The 26,780-nt window shown below is 29.7% G+C and overlaps 1 protein-coding gene across 8 annotated transcripts in view; it reads right to left on the reverse strand.

The window, feature by feature from the left end:
• LOC127291435 (nucleolysin TIAR) overlaps positions 1-26,780 on the reverse strand; it is a 907,547-nt gene that overhangs the window by 743,594 nt on the left and 137,173 nt on the right. For 3 of the 8 annotated variants that reach the window (XM_051320566.1, XM_051320567.1, XM_051320569.1), the window contains exons 1-2: positions 23,265-23,848; positions 22,550-22,865 (exon numbers count right to left, since the gene is read on the reverse strand). The exons of 4 other annotated variants lie outside the window; for them this stretch is intronic. In XM_051320566.1, the coding sequence (XP_051176523.1) occupies positions 22,550-22,807 (258 nt within the window). In that variant the 5' untranslated portion in view covers positions 22,808-22,865; positions 23,265-23,848. Of the gene's footprint in view, positions 1-18,352; positions 18,404-22,549; positions 22,866-23,264; positions 23,849-26,780 lie in introns of those variants that run through there. One more of the 8 variants, XM_051320578.1, reaches the window with a different exon arrangement.

Consider the following 26,780-nt stretch of genomic DNA (forward strand, 5'->3'; position numbering starts at 1 on the left):
GATTATATTGATGGTGATGATTTTTAGTCTTTTGTGAATTTTTGTTGTTGATGCTAACTGACTCATCGGTGAGTTGAATTATTAATTTCTTTCATTTCATTATTTAAACAACGATTAATTAGTGGGATATTAAAATTATTCATTATATTTTCTAATCAATTAGCCAATATTAAAAGTATAAAATGAAGAAGGAATGGAATGATGAAAGGGTTGAAATTGGTAACAAGTAAATGAAAATACGAATGTTTCCTGGTCTCACTCTTTTACAATGATGAAAGCTTTAAAAAAGCAAACGTATAATTTCTCGCGACCCTGATGCAAAACGAGAAGTGGTACTCGTCGTGTTTTCGGGCAATTAAACATTTCCATTTTCAATTTCTCGCTGGCGCCAAGCACCGGGGATGTGGTTGGTGGTTGGACTGCGGTCAGCTATCGTTGATTCGTTTATCTCTCTTCACTCTCTCGTCCTTTGTTGTTCTAATTTTTTTTTTTTTTTGCGGTTTTCGTGTTTCGACTTTCGGCCACAACGGCACTGCACGTCCGCAAAACCTCTGCACATTCAATTCTCCACCCCTTTAATACTTCCCCCTTCATCTCCTCTCACCATCCCTTTTACCAACGAGAACAAATGAATGTGCAGCAATTTATTCAACGCCTTTTATCGTAAATTTGACTTGCGCTTCCCGCTCTCGATGCAATCTAGATCGTTATCTGTCGGCACGATACGAGTCATGGATACGAATTTAGGGACAAATACATTTTTCTTTTAAATTCAATATACAAAATTCAACTTTAGGCATTATTTAATGGTTTATTTTAATTTAAAAAATTTTTTTAATAATATTTCTCTTTATTTGAAAATAAAAACAACTTTTATGTATCTATAGTGAAGAAATTTTTTTTCAATTACATTGGTTGGAATTCATATTTTAAAAACTTAATACTGTTAAAGTGTAGTTCAAATGAAAATTGAAAAGATTTTCATAAAAGATAGGGATTTATTTCTCGTTGATATCGTTTTGTACTGATTGCAAAATATTTTTTCTCTAAATTACAATTTTCAAATATTTAAAGTGAAAGAAGCTATGAATATGATTTTTGACGAAGATAAGAAATATAATTAAAAATCATTTTTTAAAAAAAATTACAGAATAATATAAAAATAATAATTTGATAGCCAAGCAACCTATTATTTGAACCAAATAAATTTTTTTTCTAGTGTACGACAATATTACTAAAAGCTGCATCACAAAATTTCGTAAATTTTTTACAATAATGGAAAATAAATTCAAAAATTTAATATATATAATATCTAGTTTTGAGAATTATTATAGAATTTGTAAAATAAATAATTAAATTTCAGACAAACTTTTCTCATTGTATATGCGATTTTAAGTGGTTTATATCAATGTTTACAAATGACTGAAGCTTAATAATGTTTCTATGATAAAAGTAAATAGATTTATAAATGATTCCTCTGGGGTAGAATGATAAGTGATAAACTTGGTTGAATAATCACTTTGGAACTAGCGCGAGAACTGTATACGTATTTGCATGTCACTCTGGACTTTATGTGCAAAACGAATTTAACTGGACATTCTTGAGCAGTGATGCAGATTTTACAACATTTTACTATCGCTACGGGAATAAAGTGTAATATTATGCATCTCATGGGATACAGCCAGTACTGTCTGCTATATAACGTGAGATTAGATGAAAAAAAAAAGAAGAAAATGAAAAATTATTACATAGAAAAATCAACTTTCTCTTTTAAATGGAAAATGATTGCAAAAAAAAAAATCAGCATAAAATCAAAAATACAACTAAACGTAATATAAAAAAGTTGCCAAAAAAACTAGAAAAATAACCATAGAAAAAATAGAAAACCGTACTTTTCTTTCTGAGTAATAACGACTTGGAATTATTATTTTACTATTTCGCACTATATATATATATATATTGACGCAATTTCACGAAGAGAAATTGAACGAAAATTTCAAAGGGCCAGGATCAATATGCATTTCACGTGGACACGTTCATTCTACGTGGTCGGCTTTAAGCAACAATATGCTCTACTCATAACAAGTGCATTTTATTCGTGGAAAGCAAATTTTCTCTGAAAAAAAAATGAAAAGGGTCAGAGAATGAGTGCAAGAGAGAAAGAGGATGGTATATAGCTTGATGCACGTGGTTAGAAGAAAAAGAAGAGAGAGAGAGGAAGGGGAAATTTTTCCATAACAGTGTGAAGAGAACTCAGATGGTTGCTCCTATCGCATTACCCGTGGGATTAAAAACCCCAGAAAGAAATACTGCTCATGCAAAGGGCGCTCATTTGCAATTTCCCTCGCTATAGCTTTCTTTTACTCAATTCCCTTTGTTTCTATTCTGAGCTTGAATTTCTCTCAAGGAAATCATCAGAGTATTCACTCGACGAGAAAATAATGCAAATCTCGAAAATATATTTTGTTTTAAAAAAAGCAAAATTCAAAAAAAGGGATATTTAAATTATTTTTTTTTTAGTACTTTCATTTTAATAAATTTGCTTATTTTAAACAATTTCCTTTTTCTTCGTGAAAAAACTTGTTTGTTTATTTCTCCATTATTTTTTACAAATACATACTAAATTTTTAGGTTAGGAAACATATGAATTGATAAATACCAACCGTGTAACACAAAACTTCAGATAATGGCGCTAAATTTAAAAATTATTGGAATAAGAAAAATTGTTCTTATATAATGAAACTTTATTGTTTAGAAATTTTATTACACAAGAATTGGGGCATATAATCGTTCTTTCTATTGAAACTTAAAATAAATTTAATATAATTAATTTTTGTAACTTTTTGTGTAAAACTTTAAATGGAATTATTAACTTTGCTGCAGTTCAATATGAATACGATCATTTTGAGCCTAGATTTTTTCTGTGATATTTTACACGAATATATGGAGCGTGAATATTTTACCTCGATTTTAGCATGCATGTGTTTATTGCACAGTTTTAACTATAGTGAAAAATAAAAAACAAATTTCATGTAACTCATTCCATTCTGCATTGCAAATCACTGTTGTAAAGAGTGCTGGTTGTAAAATGTAAACTGATCGCGTTATATTCTTTCAGGGAGTAATTGGATTTCAATATTGGAATATGGCCCAAGGGATTGATTCGAATTTCAGAAAAAGCATCGAATGTCGAACTAAATTAACGAGTCTCGAATCATAATTACTTTTTATTCAACTCTATATAATCAGAAATTCGATAGTAACTTTTTTTTTTAAACACAAACAAATTTAACAAATAAAAAAAATAATATCTTTTAAATTTGGCGCCATTATTCTTGATTTTTCGATAGTAGCGCCATTAATTTTTTTTTTTTTGTATTTCATGGTTGGCATTTCTGTCCGTATATTAATTCGCAATTTACCTAACCTAACATTCTTTATTTTACTTAATTTATAAATTAATTAAAATAAACCTGTGTTTCGCATTTTGCCTATAATTGAAAATGAGACAAACTATGATTACTTTTGCTGCACTTATAAAAAGGACAACTTTTTCATAAATAACTTCTATTGCATTTTATTAAATTCTTTTGCAAATAGAAAAAAAATGTAATGTGGGAGTTAAAATTTCTCATTTCTTTTGTGTACAATCTAAAACTATATGACCCTTTTCGCGATCTTTGAAGATCTATATATGTATATATATATATAAGTGTACGTCGCCGTTTGGCAGCGATGGTGGCGATGTCTCGCGGAATTGAAATGCAAATCGGAGGATCCGGGATGCAAATCCCGTTGCACGGGGTAACGCCAAAGCAAGCAGCAGCCAACGAGCAAGCGAATGAAGCCTCGACCGTTGCCAGTACAGAATCTGTCCGAACTGAAAGTGGAACGGAACCGAAAAGAACGGAAAACTAGATTGAAGAGAAAATAATTCTGAGGGAGAAAGAATGGGGCCATAACAAAAATCTCGGTTCTCTATGAATTGGCACCGTGTCTCTCTCTCTCTCTCTCTCTCTCTCTCTCTCTCTCATCGTTTCACCTCACATTTTTTGACCTTTCATTATTTTTTCCCTTATTTCAAATAACCGACTCACTTTTTTCTCGAATCAGTAAATTACAAAAAAAAAGTGATATAAATATATAAATTAATTCGAATTATTTGAAAGATTAAATTATAAAATAATGCATCATTTAAAATTCTATAACATGGTTTTCCACTTTTAAATATATAATTGATTCGATCGATAAGTGGACGATTATTAATAAATATAATACTGATTTACAGTGAATTTGCCAATCGAACGAAACATTTTTTTTTTTTTTCTATTAATAGGTGTTCTTTGAGTAAGAAAAACATAGTTTGGAATTTTTTTTATTCGTTTAAATTTGCTGAAAATAAAAAAAAAACACATTTTTGAGGTGTGACGTTACTTAAATTCACCTGTAGGAAACCAAATATAACACAGGTTTACAAATTTAAAACTTTTTTTTAGCGTTACTGATTTTGTTCAACATATTGAATCCGCCATTTTGAATTTCAAAAACTGATTAAAGGTTTTTAAAACCTTAGGTTAACTTTATTTTATAGTTTGCATTTTTGCTACAAATATAACTGTAAACTTTTTTTCTTTTTTATTTCTATGATTAAGAAATTGGTATTAATTTATTGCACAAAACTATAAGTCGAACGGTAATTTAATTATCTTTCTAACCTTTACATTTATTATATTTGGACTAGTTTATTTTCCTACAGGTGAATTTAATTTACAGGTTGATTTAATTAATGTCAAACCTCGTGTGTTTTTTTTAGATTCAGCAAATTTGCACAAAGGAAAAAATTCTAAAATATGTTTTTCTTACTCAAAAAACACGTATAAATCGCAAAAAAAAGTTTTTAATTTGTAAAACCTGTGTAATAGATAAAAGAGTACTGAACGCGAATAAAAAAAAAAAAAATTCGTTTACTATTCAATGATCCGATTATATTTAACTTTATATATCACTTGCAAACAATTCTCCTCGTTGATTATTATTTATTTCCGAATGGAAAATAACAAAAACAGAGGACTTAAAATTATTCCTAATTAGATTATTTGAATATAATTAAAACGAGCATGGATGCATAAACGCTTAATTATTTTTGCGACAGTTGATTACTTTTCGTCGCGTCGTCTATTCTCGTTACGCTTCAATAAACATAATTCATTGTATATTTACATATAAGTAGAAAAAAAAACACGTCTTCATGGATCAATGATTCCTTAAAGTTAAAAACTGTGTCGTAAAATTCATATCTTATAACATATGGGAGACACGAATTGACATTTTATTACAATGCGCAAGAAGAGAAAACATCTGCTATAATCTCATTTCAATCCAACCTCTTCTCTCTTTTTCCATTTATCTTTCATATATATATATATATATATATATATGTATATATATGTTCTATCGCGCCTTATACTCGCTCACATAATACACATTCACACGTCGGGATATTGCGAAATCGATAATTTATAATTATATTATGCAGACTTGGTTCGCATGAATTCTCTCGCGCATAATATTGGGGTATCTTCTTTCATTTCATCCTCCCCATAGGATCTCAACTCGTGGAAACATAACTTAGTACTTGAGGGGAGACGCTGTCTTCTCTCTGTGATGCTATGAAAAATTAACTAAACAAGAGAGAAGACAAACAATGAAGGATCAACTCTCAATGAAATAATTAATGCAACTCGGAAACAAATTATACTTTTTTGTGTAGTTTTTTTCTTATAATTATGTTAATAAATTGTCAAGCTAAAAAAAATACTGGGAGTTTATTATGTAATTAGATTTTCACTTTCACTTCCACTTCAGTTTCACTTCCACTAATAAGAAATTAGTGAAAATGAAAATGAAATTGAAAGTGAAAATTAGAATAATTGGAAGTGAAAATATGAATGAAGAATAGAATCGAAATCAGTGGAAGTGAAAGTGAAAATATAATTACATAATTGACGAAGTTTTGTTGCTTTTTAGTTCTACCATTGTAACTGAAATTAAATTTAACAGTTAGTATTTAAATTATTTTCTATTTATTATTATATTCCTCTGAATTATTTTTTTTTTCAAAAAGTGAAAAATACGCTGACATTATTTAAAAACAACAAACATTCGAAGAATAAATCTTGAATGAAAAATTTTAATATATATACTAATGGATTCGAGAATGTAATTTACAATACAATTAAGCCGTCGAATTGTTGACATCATTAAGTTAAGGACAAATCAAACGCCCAGTTGCCAGGAAATGAAATTTCAGGAACAGTGAATTTCTAACAAAGCATATACTATCGGAACAATGCAAAAGTGATTCTAATTTCATTAAACAACAAAACTGTATTAATTATATGAAAAATCATATCCGCCCGATGTTTATTCAAGTGAATACTGTTTATTATTCCACGTGAAATTATACTAATAATATGGGGCATTCCATGTGAGATTTTTATCCAAAATATTTTTTTGACTGGGATATTTTTTTTTTTGAAAATTTTTATGGAAAATAAAAAAAAAGAAAATTTTGTCAAAAAAATTTGAATGAAAATCTCACGTAAAATACTTTATATATAGTAGGATCATTAGTTGTCTTATAATATAACTTATTGAAATAATAATTACTCGTAAAGTGTATTTAAAAAAAAAAAAAAAAAAAAAAGAGACAGAGAAGTATCGACGAGGGAGAATTTAAAACTTTCGAGTCGCTGAAGTTTTTATATTAAAATTTTAATGAAATCAAAGTGATGAAGCTCTGTACAACTTAAACTGTTCTATTCAAAGTGCTTGAGTTTTAAACCCTTTAAAAAAGTTTTAAACTGTAATATAAATTTTATCACTAATGGAACATTTTTCATTGGGATAATTTATAATAAACTATACAACTTATATATTTTTTCGACGTGTTCATCATTTTTGAAAGCAATTTAAATTGATATACCCAAATTTTATTAAATAAAAGTAAATTATTTTTTTGTGAATATTATTCGTTAAAAATATTATTATACTAATTAATATCTGCTTCTTGTTAAAATTGTTTTTTAAATTAATTTCATATTGTAAATATATTATGTCAAATTAAAATAACCGTACATGGCCTTTTCATAAACTAATTAACGTTTATAAACTAATAAAATTATGTAATTGTGAATAATTAAACATTTTTAAAATTAAAAAAACAAAATTAAACAAATTTAATGAAAATAGTGAAAATAGTTTTGCGAATTTACTATTTAATTTTGTGTTTTTTAATCGTACAATTTCTCGACAACATGTTTAAAAAAGTACATGTAATTTTTTTTTTTTTTTTTTTTTGGTTGAGAAAAAAGGAAAATAAGAGAAATTGCGCTTCTACAGTGGAGAAAAGTTTTTCTCTGGCAAGGAAGCCGAATAGAGTGATGGTTCAGTAGAAACAGCCTGTTCGAGTCAGACTGGCGCTTCGGTTTTGAAGTCTCGAGAATGGCTCAGTGCCAGGCAAGAATTCTGTTACTACTAAAGTTTTATTCTATTTCCAGGCTATCTTTCGACCCTTAACACAACACTTGTTTATAAAGGAATTAATTTAAATTCAAAGCCGCATTTAGTCAATTAACTATTCACTGATGGTGAATCTGCATAAGTTTAGCCAAATTAATTCATAGACTCCCTAAAAACAACCCAATTTTCCTCGTTTAAGTAATTTTCGTACTTTGCAAAATCTTTATAAATATTCACGAGTGCTTTCAAAGTTTTTAAATGCAATAATAATGTAAAATTTCAATATTCGAATATTTATTTTGAAAAATTTTTTTTTTTTTTTTTTTACATTATATTTTCCTTCTTTCTCTCTTTTTGTTTAGCTTTGACAATAAAACATTTGCAATTGTCATTTGTGCAACCAAATTATTTTACTTGAACCATTAATAAATTTTAATAGAGAAAATTAAAATACTATTACATTTAAAAAAATATAAAAATTGAATTTGTTTTTAATTTCTCAAAAATAATCTTTCTGCTTCCTCATAGAGAAAGTATTTAACTTTTTTAATCAGTTGGTGCAAAAAAAAAAAAACCAATAATCGGAGAAAGCATATCAATTAAGGCAAAAGTAACATTTAAGAGAGGAAAATTTGCAAATACCGGAAGGGAACTTATGATCTCGGAAGAATGGTACATAATGTAACATACACACACACACACACACATATACACATGAGCTTGTGCAAATTCAAACCAGGGAGAAAACGCAAGAGAAAGAGACATAAGTTTGTGTATGTATTGTTTTGAATGCGGTAGATGAAAAAAAGAGACAGAAATAAAACAAGAGAGGAAAAAGGGAACTTGCTACTAAATGTAAATGTCCGACATTTGTTACTTGGTGTGTATGACCCTGTATTTGTTTGTGTTTGCGGTCTACACCCAGTGTTCCATAGAGTAGGATGTTTCTCCGCTTCTCTCCCTCTCTCTCTCTCTCTTGCTCTTTTTTTTTATTTTCATTTTTATGCCTGTCTTTTCTTTGTTTTTATTTTCGCCTGCCAACCACCGCTCCGGGATGCTCATTTGTAAAATTTTATGACGGCCGCCAGCGAACCCTCGGGCTCTTTCCATTACCAGACTTCCACCACAGTTTTTAGGAACTTGATTTCGATTACGAACGATCCCGCAAGGGTTTTAGATTAATCTACAAATTTGTTATGTTATTCCAGATGATTCCATTAGCGCAAGGTCTAAACAACCATATTGATATAAAATATGGGATAGAGTAAGGGAAATTTTCATTAATTAAATATGATGCACTTTTATTATTAATTAAATGTACCGTTTCTTTTTTCATACTGTATTATTTTATATATTAAATCACTGCAAAAATAAGTATCTTAATATAAGATATTTTCGTAGTCACTTTTTAGTTATTTGAAATTAAGATGTTTTAATAGTATATTTGCTTAATATATACTATATCAAAAATAATTTAAATAAGAGAAAAAAAAAATTTTTTTTCCCTAAAAATAACAGAATTTTGTTGAATTTAATTTTTGTCCAATATATCAATTACAAAATTCATTAATATAATTTTTTAAATAATCTATAATAATAAAAAAAATCTCTTCAAAGGAATCGTTAAAAGACTAACTGTCAAAGAGGATATTAAAAAATCAATCTGTTATGTATATTATTAAAGAAATGAATAATATATATATATATTATATAAAGTAATTCAATTACAATAACTTCCACCATTCTCTGTGCGAGAGAAAAATCTTTCAGTCATCGTTTCTTTAGCAAAGATTTCGCGTGGAGCTTATTTTTACAATAGACGGCAGCTTGAGGTAATAATATTCTTCCCTCTGGGCAGGAAACGAGAGGATAGAAGAAGATCCTACACACCAGTGGTGAAAGAGGCTGGAAGGACTGCGGGGAGCTGGTTTTTTCCTTTCGCTCACTTTTTTTTTCTCTACTCAAGGTCTCTCTTTTCAAGCCTGGCAAGAAAAGCATTGTGCGGAAGACCTTCGCGGTTGGTACGACTGCCATATACGCTTGTATAGCATGGGGATTCTCCTACTAGCTGTACTACTACCACTCTTTTGATATTTCAACGGAACAGACGAGTGGCATGTCGTAATGAAATCATCTCCAGGGCTTTGATCTTCATCCCCCCCCTCTGCCCCTATTCTACCATGACGATCACTCTTCCCCCTTGTACATCAACCAGTCTCATATATATATAGTATATATATATACACGACTGGGAATTTCCCAACATTTCACTCACGCGACACATAGCATTCTCATTCCACGACCTATATGAACCTCAAGCTAATTTCTTAATAACCGCTAATTAACTGACAAACTATTTATATATAATGAATCTTTCTTTTTTTGCCTATGCAAAACAAAAGTTTTATTTCTATTGAAATTTCGACCATATCGTAATTATTAATGCGCCACAGAAAAAACCTGAATTCAAATTGAGTATAGATTCTATACTCAATTTGATTCGCAACAAAAATGAAACAGGGTATCTCATTTTGAGTCAATGGTAAAAGTGTCAAAATGAGTAAGGACAGATTCAATTTGAGTAAAACATATAAGTTAAAAATACTATCAAAAATAGAATAATTTAGTGAAAGAACACGATATAAAACAATTACCTGACACAAAAAACATTTTAGATTTAATATGTTGTGAAATTTCAAGCATAATTCCTTTTATTTTTGTTGTGAAATAAAATATATTTTTAGGTTATGATTATGACAAATAACCAGAGCGCTTTTAACTTCATGTTGCGGAAGTTTTTTGGACTATCGGCACCACTGCCGAAAGACTCGAATAATAGCGCTAAATTTAGAAACTTCTAAAAAAGTTCTATATTTAATAAATAATAAATAGTTTAATATGAAAAATAAATAAAATGATAATAATAAAATAATCAATAAAAGAATTATAATAAATATACAAATATAATGTATAATAAATAAAATAAATTTATAATGGAAATTTCACATACAGGTCGATTTAATTGTTTAATATTTGTTAATTTATTTGTAATTTATAAATCTTATTAATGAAATATTAATTGTTTTTTACTTTAAGCCATTTATTCAAAAAATAATGTACATTAAATCCAAAAAAGTATTTCTCAAATAATTAATTGAATATTAAGTGAATCACATAAAATATGCTTTAATTAAATAATAAATTTTAAATTATTTAAATCTTTTGAAACTTCAATTATTTTTTTTAATAATTATGATTAATTAAAGGAAAGTATCGGTAAAATTTTGACTTATCAAAATTAATACTATTTGGGGTCGCTAATTTTTTTTCTGAGAATTTTGAGTATTTAAAATTATGATCTATAAAAATTGAAAAACTATAAATTTGTTAACAATTTTTAAATAACATTCAAAATACTCGAAAACTTAACTATAATAATCTTGGTATTCTTTCATTCTTTCATTCATTTTTATTCAACTTAAAATTATAATAAACATTTTTAAAATTACTTAATATTTTATTCAAGATTTTAACATTTATAGAGAATTTTTAATATTTTTTTGGGAAATTTTTTAAAATTTCTATAATTGGAAAAAAAATTATTATCGCATATTTTTTTAAATCAAAATATTTCATTAAAAAAATTTGCAAAGTTCAATGATAATTTTTAAATCAGCTCGTCTAACATATAATTAGATTTTTTGAAATTCATATTAAAAAGATGAGCAAAAACATTTTCCATGACAAATTTTTATTGAAAACGTGAATTTATTTTTGAGTTTTATTTTGTTTTTTAAGATTATTGAAATTGATAATAACTTTTAAAATAATAAAAATATTTTAATATTCAAAAGCTTACTCTACAGCTGTAATTTTGTCAAAAGAGAGAATTACTAGGAAGCATTAAGAGCATTTGAACCTTCGTGACGTCACAAATCATGGCGCATGACACGCAAACTTCTCAGGTATGTGAAAAGCACAATTTTGAATATTTTTTAAAAAAACCTTTTGGAAAATGTTCAGAATAACATAGACTCTGTCTGTTATGTGCGGAAAATTCAAAATTTTGCGTTTAAAACGTTTTTTAAACAATGTTAAGGTCACAAATCATGGCGCATGACACGCAAACTTCTCAGGTATGTGAAAAACACAATTTTGAATATTTTTTAAAAAAACTTTTTGGAAAATGTTCAGAGAAACATAGACTATGTCTGTTATGTGCGAAAAATTCAAAATTTTGCGTATAAAACGTTTTTTAAACAATGTTTAAGTTGGTTGTCACAAGTAAGGAAAAATACACGAATTGCTTATATGTAGGCATTGTTTAAAAAACGTTTTAAACGCAAAATTTTGAATTTTTCGCACATAACAGACAGAGTCTGTGTTATTCTGAATATTTTCCAAAAGGTTTTTTTAAAAAATATTCAAAATTGTGCTTTTCACATACCTGAGAAGTTTGCGTGTCATGCGCCATGATTTGTGACGTCACGAAGGTTCAAATGCTCTTAAGTGTAATTTGTTTTTAATAATAATAGTTGTCAATAAAATTGTACTAAAAATCATTGGAAATTTATTGTTAATTCTTTATTACAAAAACAGTCTTTTAATTTAGAACACTTCTTTTATTCCACTGCATTCATTAAACATTTTAAAAACGAGTTAATTACAAGAAACATATTTCTTTTGACAAACAATATTGTTTACAATCCAATAGTTTTAATTTTATATCTTTTTTTCACTTTTAAAAACAATATTGTTTATTTAATAATTTAATTATTAAATAAAAATATATTTTTCATTAATACACAAATTTATTAATTCCCTTCATTTATTAGAAACCTATTTTTAATTAATAAATAAATGATTAAACTTGTTTGTGACATTAAAAGAGGTTATGTTTACACATTTAAATTATGTCTCTTTCGTGAGAAGGCACAACATGTAAAAACTACAAATGCTGCCAACCTGGAAATCTGAAAAAATTAAACCTAACATAAGCTCCCACACAGCACAACATCTTACACCAGGCCTACAGCAGGCTTACATGTAAGGTTTGTAAGGTAACATCGTAAGCCCATAGTAGACTTACAGTAAACCAAAAATGTCCGCCTTACAGTAAGCTTACATGGTAGGGTCGAGGTAAGCTTACATGGTAGGGTCGAGGTAAGCTTACACGGTAAGGTCGAGGTAAGCTTACACGGTAAGGTCGAGGTAAGCTTACATGGTTGGGTCGAGGTAAGCTTACATGGTAGGGTCGAGGTAAGCTTACACGGTAAGGTCGAGGTAAGCTTACACGGTAAGGTCGAGGTAAGCTTACATGGTAGGGTCGAGGTAAGCTTACATGGTAGGGTCGAGGTAAGCTTACACGGTAAGGTCGAGGTAAGCTTATGAGTAAAGGCTGTGGTAAGGTTATTATTAAGTTGTAAGGTTGAGGTAAGGTTGTGGTAAGCTTACAAGGTAAGGCAAGTTATATTCAAATAATAATATTAATAATAAATAAATATTCAATAAAAAAATTTTTCTTTTGCCTTATTCTATTTTGGGAACCTATCATTTCGCAGAAAGTTTTGAAAACAAATTTGGGAGGAGTAGGATTCGAACCCGGGACCGAAGTATATACCTAACAACCTAACCAACTGAGCTAAACGGGGAACTGACAATGAGAAAAGTAATCTTACTTTTAAAGTGGAACCAAGAAGATAATCAACTCCTTAAAAGCAAGATTACTTTTCTCATTGTCAGTTCCCCGTTTAGCTCAGTTGGTTAGGTTGTTAGGTATATACTTCGGTCCCGGGTTCGACCCTACCATGTAAGCTTACCTCGACCCTACCATGTAAGCTTACCTCGACCTTACCGTGTAAGCTTACCTCGACCTTACCGTGTAAGCTTACCTCGACCCTACCATGTAAGCTTACCTCGACCTTACCGTGTAAGCTTACCTCGACCTCACCGTGTAAGCTTACCTCGACCCTACCATGTAAGCTTACCTCGACCCTACCATGTAAGCTTACCTCGACCCTACCATGTAAGCTTACTGTAAGGCGGACATTTTAGGTTTACTGTAAGTCTACTATGGGCTTACGATGTTACCTTACAAACCTTACATGTAAGCCTGCTGTAGGCCTGGTGTAAGATGTTGTGCTGTGTGGGCTGACACTTCTTTACATTGAATCTCATTTTGAGTAACTTGAAGTTTGCAATTTACTCAATTTGATGTGGATCTCAAAATGAGTTGCAACAAAAATGAATCTAGGTTTTTTCTGTGTGTAAATAATTCACTTTTTTTAACGATTTAAAAATTTATTCCGTTATAAACTCTGATGCAGATTGTCGTACTTTACAAAAAAAAACAGCATTAGCTTGCTTCAATGGTGTAATATAAACGAACTTGATCTTAACCTGTCTAAATGTTCCGTTGTGACTTTCGCCAATTCTAATAATGTCTTTCTTTTTAATTGCAAGGCTTCCGATAGTTTGATCCTAGGAAGCGTCCCGAGCTTTGGGTTATCTTATTCGATTAACCAAACATATTAAGTCAGCTGACGTTTTAATTATTTTATTTAATACGATCGTTAGATCTAAAATCGAATATTTAGCCTTACTTTGGGAACCCATTTATGATAAGGATATTTTAATATTTGAAAGTTTACAAAAACGATTTTTAAAATATTGCAACTTTCGTATAAATACAATTTTTATCCTCCTAGAGGGTCGGATTATCTGGAGCTTTTGTACCAAATTCAACGTTTTTACATTAGAAGAAAGATGAACAATCGCCAAATGTAAATTTATACATGCTTTATTAAATTATAATAACGATTGTTCTGAATTACTTAATATAATTAATCTGAAAGTACCCCGCATAACTAGTAGAAAGTGGTTACCTTTTAATTTACCAAGGCCAACTTCATCTATAGGTTTTATTTTACCAATATATGTCATGTGTAATGAATTGAATGTGATTTGTAATAATGCACAATCTGACATTGATTTTTTCAACACAAATATTAGTGCCTTTACTAAACTTATTGTCGCCTACTTGTTATAGAAAAGATAGGATCACTTTTTTTTTTAGTTCTATAAACTGTTCCTTTTTTATCCTTTTTTCTACATTAACTAATCTTTTCTTATTATTACTGTATTTATTTTTTTTACAAATTATAAGTTTTTATTTTTATTAATGGTATTCCTACAGCTGTATTCTTTGGTATAAATAAAAAAAAATTATAAAAACCGAAATAACTTTTTTCCTTATCTATAAAAAATAATGTTTTATTTTAAGAAAATAATACTTATTTAAAAATTGTTTGTTTTTTAAGAAATTTGTTCTTTAATGGAAAAAAAATTACTTTGACTCAATTTTGGAAAAATTCATATTATGAAAACTCGATACTTTCAGATTCGTATTTCTGTTACAACATTAAAAAAAATATATTATGATTCTACAAAACTCTTTTTTTATATTTCAAAACTGTTAATATTTAATTTTTAATACAAAAAAAATGTTTTAACTTATTTAAATAAAAATAAAATTCAATTCAAAAATTTAAAATAATTTAATATTTTATCATTATTTTTCCGATAATAATAGATTCTGTAAAAATTAATTATCACCATATAAAAACCCGAGTAAAGATTTCATTATTAATCAATCATTAGTGAATGAAAAAAATAATTATCAAAAAACAAATTTTTAAACAACATTTTTCTCTTTAAAACAAAATTTTACAGTTAACTATAAAAAAAATCTCAAAATCCGGAATAAATATAAAAAAAACGATAAATCAAAAAAAAATTATAGAATCGGAGTCAGTTGTAAATGGTAAAACATATATACAACAAAATTTTTATCTCTGTGTCAATTTCAAATGTTGAAAACGAGTTAAGTGTTAGAGACAGTGTCATAACTCACGTGACAGTTTTACAACGTTTTTTTTTTGCAGAAGGTTGGGGAGGGGGGTTCAATAATAAATTTCATGACGGTTATAAAAGTCACGTGCAGCATTGAAAAATTGATGACAAAGTCAATATTATTGAACGAAATATTATGGCAACGGTTTACCAATTCGGTCTAGGATAAAAAAAAACCCCTCCGAGATATCAAAAACACATAGGTATGTACTTTGTTTTCATTGAAAAAAATCATATATAGGAGCAACTTCTTTTTTTTTTCTTTTTAATATATAAATTTTATAATTAAGAATAATTGTAAAGTTAAAAAATAACAGCTTAAAGTCATTTTCTATCGTGTAAAATTGTAAGCATCAGTATACGTATATTCAAAGTGTATCGAGCAACAAGGACTAACAACCTTTAATTAATAAAGTTACGTGAGCAACTTGCAAAGTCTTCCCGCGCTCTTCTTCCCATTCTACCCCAAGATAGGAGTCATTTCCCTCCCTTTAGAATTCAGGTATCTCTCGTCTTTCCTCCTTCCTTTCTTCCTCCTTCATTCTTGAAAGTAAGGCTATAAAGCCATCTTTAACTCTCTGTCCTACGAATTTATTCGTCTTACTTATTTTACGGTTTGCATCTCAACTACACAAAACTCTTATCCTTAATAAGTTCCTTCTTTTTAAATGAAATTAAAAAATTCTAGAAATGTAAATAATTATTTCAAGTAAACAAATGACTTTTATAATATTTCATTTTATTTTTTTCATGTTTGTGAAAATATTTTTATTAAAATTTCCCCTGAAATTATTCGTATCAGAAATAGAAATAATTTTTAGTCAGTAAAAAAAATTGATTTTATTAGTAAACATCAATTTTAGTTGATTATAGAAAACCATTTCAATTGTCACTTGCATTCCCACTTCCATTCCTATTTTCACTTTTCCAATTTCCACTAATTTCTATTTTTATTCCCACTTCCTTCCAAATCCACTTTTTCCCATTTTTACTCCCACTTCCACTTTGGAAGGTTGCTAAGGTAACGTTTACTACCATGGTAACGGTTGCTATGGAAACGGTTGCTATAGAAATGGTTGCTATGGAAACGGCTGCCATGGAAACGGTTACTATGGTAACTGTTGCCATGGCAACCATACGAGTGCACGTCAGACAGACGGACGGACGTCAAAGCAAAAATATAAGGCTTTCGGGCCTGAGCCACGAAACTCTAAATATCGTTTCAATCAAGAAAGTATAAATTGTGAAAGACTTTTTAATTAATTAAATGTTATATATGTACACTGAAAAAAAATTTATTTGATTCAAATACCGGTGTATTTGGTTATTATCAAATAAATATTTACTTGAATCAAATATTACAGTATTAGAAGCAAATACCATTTATTTGATTCAAGTAAATATTTATTTGATAATAACCAAATACACAGGTGTTTGAATCAAATAAATTGTTTTTCAGTGTACTTATTTGATATTTATTATGTACCAAATATTGATTTTGGATTATTTTAAAACCTGGCGTCCGATATATTCACATTAAAGTCAATTAAAAAAAAAAAGGTTTATAATACGAGTATTTTGAAATACTAATAATTTAATATAGTTTGCGGAATATTAAAATCACTACTTCATCAATTTATAATACCTTAAAATTATATACTGTAAGCTATATTGATTTATAAAAACAAATCTGTCAGTCCATTAAAAAATAAATAAATCAACTTATTTAAAATTTAATTTCTACTCTATTTTACATTTTTCTTATGTTTTCAAATTTTTTTTTTATATCATTTATTTTTCATTATAAATTTTCTACTATTATTATTATTTATTTCATTTATTTTTATTGATTATTAATTTCATTAACAATTTCTTTTTTGCGCGTCTTTTATTTATTAAGTATTGCATTTTGAATGAGTCAAATGTAATTAAATGTGACTTTTTGAACACTTATAACTTTCATAATAATTGATCGTGTGAAAATTGAAAATGTCTTTTCTATCCTAAGAGTTTGGCGAGGCGGCGCCAAAGGAGGAGCAAAACCACGTCGAAAACTAGTGCTTCCAGACTCGGAAAATTAAGCCACATTCCTACTGCCAACCTTGCCAAGGCATGGACCATGCTTCGACCATGGTATATCCTTCAGGGAGTTATGGCTCGCTAAAGAAAATTGACTTGAATCCACGCCAGGATAATAAAAGCGCTTCACTACAAGGGATATGGTAAAGACACAAGCGAGAAGAAATGAAAAGAAGAAACATTGTGCTTTTGTTATCAAAAGAAGATTGTTAGACTCACCGTAGGACAATTGATAAAAAAAAAAACCTTTCACACTTTGATGAAATTTACCCTTGATTAATAATAATTAGGCGAAAGGTTTGATATTTATATAAATAATTCTAATAAAATAATAATACTAATTAAAAAAAAACCTTGCTCTTCATTTATAAACAGAAAAAAAATTATTTGATTCTAATAATCAGTTTTCGGTACTTGACTATCAACAAATAAATATTTATTTACATCAAACAATTATTATTTGTGTCAATTAAATGGTATTGAAATACAGAAATTATTGGTTCAAATACAGTTTATTTAATTCAAATAAAAATTATTTGGTTCAAGTAAATATTTATTTGATAAATAGTTAAGTAACCGATTATTTAAATCGATTAAATTTTTTTTTTGCAAACGAATAAATTTTAATTTATTATAATTTTAAAAAAATAAACAAAAAAATTAAAATTGAGAAAGGCATTTTTCCACCTTTAAAATAACTGTTTTTTCATAGAATTTTTGAAAATATTTTAAAAAATTAAATTTTTTAAATACATATATTAATTTGATTAAATGTAATTTCAGCGTTGATGACCATTTATATTGTATATAAATTATTAAGAATATTAATAAAAAAAAATACCTGATTTAAATCTAATTCGGCAGAGCTGTATCGTTATCCTGATGTATCCAGTATCCATTGTCAATATAGAATAATGACATAGAGGTCACACTATCACAGACACTTATTAACATTTTCAAAAATATTTTTCAAATTCACGAAATTTTACGTATGAAATAAAAAATAAATTTTTTTTTACATTCTTTTTAAGCGGTAGCGGTTTTAAATTGTTCGATCACTTCCGAAACTACTTATATTAAAATTGAATAAAATTTTACTAAAATAACTATTGTCTATTGTTAAAGTCCCTTTTTGTATTTTCCCTATTTTTTATGATAATTTTGAATAATAATAAAAAATAATAATAATTCAAAAATAACCCACACAAGACATTAAATGAACACGTTTATACACGTCGAAGCACGATTTTCAACTGATCAGATTAGAAATAAAATTCTGTATTTATTGTTTATTACCTGAGCTTGAATGTCGTTCGTCTTTTATTAGTACCTCAATATAAACATTGAGCGTTCAGGAATTACACAGAAAAAACTTGGACTCATTTTTGTTGCAACTCATTTTCTTTTGGGTATCGAAATGAGTATGGGACAAACTTCATGTTATTCAAAATGATATTGGCTGGAATTTCAGATTTCTAAGTTGGCATCATAAGCAGAGTAATTTTGTATTTCAATTATTGTTTCTAATGTTTCAACAACACCAGAAAGATTATTTTGACAGTACGAATATTTAGAAGTTTTTAAATAAAAATTATTTATTATTATTTACGTAGATAATAATTAATTTCATAAGTTTTTAAATTTACCGCTATTATTTAAGTTGGCAGTACCGTTCCTGTTGTCAAAACACATGTTTTCATTTTTCTAACCTAAAAACATATTTCCTTTATTATTTTATTACGCGATTACAAGCAATTTTTAATCAAATATATTAAGTCTAGCGTGTTATTTACTTCTTTGTAATTATTATATTTCATGTTTTTGTGCAAAATTATTCGTTATTTCACAATATTTTTCCATTTTTCTTTTTCTCAAAATGAAACTTGCCTGTTTCATTTTGATACTTTTACCTTAGAACTCGAAATGAGACAACCAGTTTCATTTTTGTTGCGAATCAAATTGAGTATAGAATCTATACTCAATTTGAATTCAGGTTTTTTCTGTGTACAAACACTATCGAAATCATAACAATTTCTTCGTTTTGAATCATTTAAATTTATTACTTTCAAAATAAATTGGAAAGTGTCAATTTAGAATGAAATAATTTTTAATTAAAAAAGAAAATAATAAGGAAATTTGAATACTAATTTATTAAATAATTTTTATTTGACATTTTAAGAGTTTTTTTAATACTTCTTATAAAATATTTTTTAATTTATATTATCTATATTAAATTATGATACTAAATAAAAGAATAAAAAAATAATTAAATAATAATTAAATGGTAAATATTTAATAATAAAAATAAAATAATTAAAAGACACAATAATAATTTTTAAGAATAATTGAATACGATTTAAATAATTTAAAAAATTAAAATTTACATATAATTGAATTTAATTGTTAATGAATTAAATTTGTATTTGTCTACCCCAAGAACCTCTGAGTAATGAATTTTAATCAAATCTTATGAAGATAAAAAAAATTTCGTCATATTGGATCAGCTATTTCAAATTTTGCAAATCTAATATCAAATTCATAATTAGTGAAACGTGTTGGAAGAAAATCCGATCAATTTTTTAAATAACCTGCAGCCATTTTGGATTAGCCATTTTGAATTTCTCAAATCTGACATTGGAATTGATCGTCAACACTATTTTTGCAGTCGTGGTTACGTTTTAGAAAATGATTTAGAATTTAGAAAAAAAAATCTTACACTAACGTTAGAACATAATTCTTATATCGAGTGTAAAATAAATGAAATCTGAATTTAAGAATAAATTTTATCTAAATATTTTTTAAACATTTGTCAAGAATAATTTATTTCTTATTTTAGAATATTGTTTTTAGTTAATGCTAATTGTAAACAATATTAATGGTCCCGATCAAATAATTAGACCAACGAGACACTCGAATTCTTCTATTTGAACAAGTCTTTTTAACTGCTCAAGAGACTTGTGTACTGTATAGCAGGTTGAATTATTTAATCAGGACAGTCAACTTGGACTTTAAGAATTGAATTTGAGAATACGTCTGGGAATTTAAAAAATGTTCTCACTAAACTATTTTAAAAAATTTAGTACATTAATGGCAACCAGAATTGGAAGTAAAATTTTTGGGTTAAAAATCAACTCCAAAAGTGAGTAAACATTAGATTAACTCCCTAGACATAAAAATAACTCCCATTGCATAAACTTCTTTTTCTTCAACTCCAAAAAGATGCGATTTCTATTGAATCCCATTGGGAGTTAAAATATAACTCTATTTTTACAGTACATTCTAAATACACTGTAAAAAAAGAGTTAGATTTTAACTCCCAACGGAATTCTATAGTAGTCGCACACTTTTGGAGTTGAAATAAAGAAAGTTGGTGCTTAGAGAGTTAATGTTAAAAAAGTTAATCTACACTGTAAAAAAAGGAGTTGAATTTCTACTCCCTAGGGGATGCTATAAAAGTCCCACCCTTTTGGAGTTGAAGCGAAGGGAGTTAATGCATTGCGAGTTAATTTTATGCCTAGGGAGTTAGTTTTAAGGAGTTAATTTAATTATTAACTCCTTTTTTGAGTTGATTTTTAACTTGAAAAATTCAACTACCAACTCTTAGTGCTGTTAACTCCCTAATTTTTTTACAGTGTAATGTTAATTCACTTTTGGAGTTGATTTTTAACTCCGAAATTTGACTCACAACTCCGGTTGCCATTAACTCCCCAAATTTTTTTACAGTGTAGTGGAAAATTACTACTTAGTAAACTGCACTGTAAAACTTCTTAAAAAGTTAATAAGCTGAGTTGGGAGTAAAATTTTTGGAGTTGAAAATCAACTCCAAAAATAAGTTTACATTATATTAACTCTCTTAGCATAAAATTAACTCTCTTAGTATTAATTCCTACCGGGATTTTATAAAAGTCCCACCTTTTTGTTAATCGTATGCTTAGGGAGTTAATGATAAGGGAGTTAGTCTAATGTTTACACACTTTTAGAGTTGATTTTTAACTCTAAAAAGTTTACTCCCAACTCCGGTTGTTACTCAGTTCCCGAACTTTTTCCAGTACATAATAAGCAGAACGCTTACTAATTTATTTAATGAACAAATCGTCGCAAAAGAATTATTCAAAAGTGACTGCTTCAGATTTAGAGAGTATATTGTAAAAAAAATTTGGGAGTTAATGGCAACCAGAATTGAAAGTAAAATTTTTGGAGTTAAAAATCAACTCTTTAACATTAACTCCCTAGGCATAAAATTAACTCTCTTAGCATCAACTCCCTTAGTTTTAACTCCAAAAGAGTGGGACTTTTATAGAGTCCCGTTAGGAATTAAAATGTAATTCCCTTTTTTACACTGTAAAAAAATTAGGGAATTAACGGCACTGGGAGTTAAATGTTTCGAGATAAAAATCAACTCAAAAAGGGAGTTAATAATTAAATTAACTCCTTACACTGTAAAAAATTTAGGGAGTTAACAGCACTAGGAGTTGGGAGTTTGATTTTTCGAGTTAAAAATCAACTCGAAAAAGGAGTTAACCAATAGTGGAAGGGAGTTCAGGTTAAGGAGTTCAGTATCAACTCCCTTTTAAGTTATTTTATAATGGAGGATCATATTCTTCAACTCATGTAAGGAGTTAAAGTTGAACTCCCTTTGCTTTAACTCCCCAATGGGTGAGACTTTTATAGCATCCCCTGGAGAGTTGAAATTCAACTCCATTTTTACAGTGTAAAACTAACTGTTTAGGCATAAAATTACCTCGTAAAGCATTAACTCCTTTCACTTCAACTCCAAAAGGGTGGGACTTTTATAGCATCCCCTAGGGAGTTGAAATTCAACTCTCTTTTTTTACAGTGTACAGTGTACTAATTTCGAGTGTAAAATAAATAAAATTGAAATTGCATCGAAATATTTTATAATCGTATACCAAGAATTTATTCTTAATTTTAGAATTTTCGATAACGGTGATTTAAATATTTTTGTTGGACAACCTGTTTAGAGAAAAAAAGAATATAGAGTCAATAATAAATTGAATGAATTGATGATCTCTCTAACCTTGTTGGGTGTTGTAGCCTGCTGTTGTGGTGAACAGCTGGTACTATGAACGGTGGGTTGATTGGTAGTCACAGGTACGATGCCCTGATGATTGAGATGATTCAGCTGGTTGAGTTGAGTGAGCTGCGGCGGTGGCGGCTGTTGCACCGGATTCTGGTTGTTGGGTTGCAGCTGCTGATGGTGCGTCTGGTGAACCGGATGAGACGTCTGGTGGTGCGTCGCGGGGAAAGTCGGCACCGTGAACGGAACAAACAGCATCGGACTGCCGAGGATGTGCGCACCACCTCCACCCACTGCGCCCGTCTCCTCCCTACACCTTTGTTTCGTTCGTTTTTTTTTTTTTTTTCTTATTTGTTGCTCTTAATAACGTCGCGAACGTTTCGCCGCACAATCTTACTTCTTAGTTGGGCTACTTTTAAAATAACACGTCTTTTATTTATTAATTTTTATATTCACTTTGAGAGCATTAATTTCTTCAATACGATGCGTTTTTGATGAAGTTGAATCAATTTTCCAAGGTGGAAGTAGAAGAAGAAGAAGAAGAGAAGTAGCAGAAGTAGAGAGAGTGCGCGGTTATCGTGCGATGTTAGTTTAGTTATTTAATTAATTTTAAATGATCTCATTAGTTTGAATGTTCTTTTTTTGTGAAAAAAATAAAGTAAATCAAGATTTTGTTTTTTCTTTAGAAAAGTGATTGTCTTAAAAAGTTTATTACCTGCACTCTGGCCCCAGCCCTTGGTGCTGGGGATGGGCGTAGGGGGCGGCTCGGACGGAGGTGGTGGACGCCACCCTCGCTACCCTCAGCGATAGACCGCCCCGTTGGCTGGTGAGCTGGACCGCTGTTGGCGGCTGCTGTTGATGATGATGGTTGTTGATATGGGAGCAGCAACAGGCACGACAACTGGTCCCCTGAAGTTGTTGAGTTGTTGGAATACCTTGAATGAGATGTGTGGCTGTTGTGGGGCCCCTGGGCCCCGCCGAAGTTTGAGAACACGGATACACTCCAACCAGGCAACCCACCACTGCAGCCCCGGGGCCCGGTGCACTTGGAGGCAAACTGCCCGATGACGTGGCCACCCCAACTTCCCTTCTTCCCCGGCAAGCACTGCACCACTGCACCCAATCACGCGAAGGACCGTTGATCTCTTCCACTTGAAAAGATTGGTTACTGCTACTACTCCTACTACAACTTATGATCCCACTGTCTTGTGTCACTTGTAAATCAAATTCCTTTGATTGATGATGATAATAATGATGTTCACCTGCTGGTGGGATTTTGCACAAACACACACACACACACACTTGAACTGAACTGATTTTGGATCAACTATTGATTGATCAATTCAATCAAGGTTTCACGAATCTCTAGAGAGATTGCTAACTTGGCTCGAACTTGTATGGATAATCTTAACTCGCTTTCTTGACTGTAACTAAATTTCAAGGACGAACTTTGGAATACAGTTAACTGGCAAACAGGTAACGCGCAATCTTAAGTGGGTGTCTATCTTGAAACTACTTAGAAATTTCAAATGGTTAATGATGATATTGGCGAACTGGTTTAATCTCTATCTCTCTTGAGTTGTTTTCAATATATCTTCAACTCCACGTGGTTGTTGATTTATTTTTCAAATTGAAAGATTCTGTAGATAGAGTTTATTTGACGTCAACAGTTTATTTAAGACTTGTAAAACACTTTTGGTCTGCGAATTTCTGATTCGTCGTCGACGTCGTACAACTCAAGAGCAGTTGTTGAGGAAAAGGAGCAACAGCAGCGGCACACTTCTCAGGATCTTGTTAAATATTAAACCAAGAGCTCGTGGCTCAACAAGTACACAACGACTGCTTTCTCAGTAAACGACCGCGCGCGCTGAATTCACCAAATATCACGTCTTCAAAAATTGTTGCTAAAATTTTTTTTTCACCGTCACACACACACTGTTCGAGGGCTAAATATTAAATTCAGATATTATTATATCTTTTATTTGTTCAATCTGCAATGACAATAATTATCAAACACAATTCATTTGACCACTGAGATGAAATCAATGATTAAATGAAAGTAATTGATTGGTAATTACAATTGAATTGATCAGTAATATAAATCTATTGATCAGTGATACGGTCAATTAATTCGATTTTAGTACTAATAACATCCTCAATATTGGAATAAGATTTTTTGAACATTCTAGTAACTTCTTTGAGCGAAGACGTAAAATCCCTAACACGCCGGATCAACCACGAGGTGTCTGTTTGATCATCATAGAAGAACCGGAATAGTCTGCACAACGGGCGCTATGAAGGATCATTCAACTCTCTCTCTCTCTCTATTGGAGGATTCAAAACAAAAACGCTTTTTTTTTTTTGTCGCGAGATGTTTGCACGTTCTGAGAATGATGTAGAAAGTGATTAAAAAGGTTCAAAAGGAGGGTTCAAGCTAACCCGTAATGTCGAAAGGTCGCTCGGCGACTGACTAGTACTTCCGCTCTAGCTGTTGTGCGATTCAGAGTGGGGGATGCCTCGTTGGGTTGTTGTGTGTAGGGGTTGGTTTCGTTGGTTGGTGGAGTTGCGTTGCTTGTCGGCTCGTTGATGTGTTGGTGTTGGTTGACTGGTTGTGCGCGCGGGAAACGAGACCACGACTGCTTTTGAGCACACGCCGGTTAGGCCACGCGAAATCGTGAACAGTTTTCTTTATATAGGTCTTTTACGCACGCTACTTCTTTTTTTTAGAGGGGGGGGATGAATATCACGCAGTGACACTGACCTCCGATCAGTCAATCCGTAACGTGAACATCTTGATATCTCAATCGCAACCAATTCGTGGTTCTAAGCTAAGAGGTTCAGAACTTCAGAAACTGGATCAAGGGAAGAAGTTAGGAGTTCTTTCTAAAAATAAATGAGAATTTTAGATTTTTGCTAGAATTTGAATTTAATAATTGTTGCCGATTTATTCGGGAAAGAAGAATTGAAGTGACTGAATTCATCTGAATATTCTGAGATTTAAGATTTTAAATGAATATTATGATAAAAAGTCAATTAAATCTTGAAATATTCTGAGCAGCGAATTTTGTCTTTTCAAGAAGAAAGATGATGGTTAAAGAAAACTGAACAGTTGATTTTGAAAATAATTTGTTAAAAATGGAAAAATTTTGATTTCGATCAACTTGAATGATATTGGTGTAATATTACTCAGAAGATGAATATCATGAAATTTCCATACAAATAAAGTTAAAGGAATGATGTCAGAAATATTGTTTTTTATTGACTGGCAATTTTAATTAATAATTAAAATTTCTAGTTAGATACAAAAAATGCCAGTTGTATTAAATAATTTCCGTTATAATTACTGATAATTCTGATCAACATATTTATGATGAAAGTAATTTTTAACAGAGCAATCTTAAAAAATAATTTACCAACAAAGTATTTGCAGTTTCAAAAAAAATTTTATCAGCAAAAATGTCTTTCAACAAATAGAAATTCGAAACCTCCGGTTGAAAATAAAGAAAATTGTTGTTAAACTAAAATCATACCTTATGTAGGTATTTTTTAAACTTTGAATAGTGGAAATAATTGCATCAGGCAATAAAATTTCGAAGCCAAAGAAGAAATGAATTTTTCACCAGAAAATGGAGAAACTTTCACAAGAGACCGATAAGAAAGCATAATTGAGAACAATGAGGGTGATTAGCTAATCTCTATATTGTTAAAGCAACCCTCGATCAGTGTGTCACGAAACAACTTACTTTTTTTTTTTTGATGAAAAAGCAATTTTAACCGTCGAATCGCGCGAACACTATAAACTGACGGCGAATAAAAGAAGCACTGTATCGAAATATTTTTTTTTTCTTTTCACTTCAATAAAAAAAGGCCCTTGGCAACACAACCAAATCTTGTTAATAACAAACTTCCAATATGGACAATACACAGCACACAAAATTGGGTTTTATTGACAATCAGAAATCACTTCTTTTTTTTTTTTTGTCAAACTTGATTTTTTACAAGACACTTGCCACAATTATAGTGTGGGTCACACTATTGACACTGATCACTGATTTATCTGTTGGATGAGCAATTATGTGGACACACCTCTTGGAATATTTGAAAAATAACTTTTTTTTTTTAGTCCAAAATAAAGTACGGGAGGGACACTTTACACTGTTTGTGTACACATGGTTGTCTCAGTTGTGTACACGTGTGTGTATATTTATGTATATGGATACACGTGTTTACA

Source organism: Leptopilina boulardi, unplaced genomic scaffold, assembly GCF_019393585.1.
Source record: "Leptopilina boulardi isolate dan_hultmark-lab unplaced genomic scaffold, ZJU_Lbou_2.1 LbouV2_137, whole genome shotgun sequence".
Lineage (NCBI taxonomy): Eukaryota > Metazoa > Arthropoda > Insecta > Hymenoptera > Figitidae > Leptopilina > Leptopilina boulardi.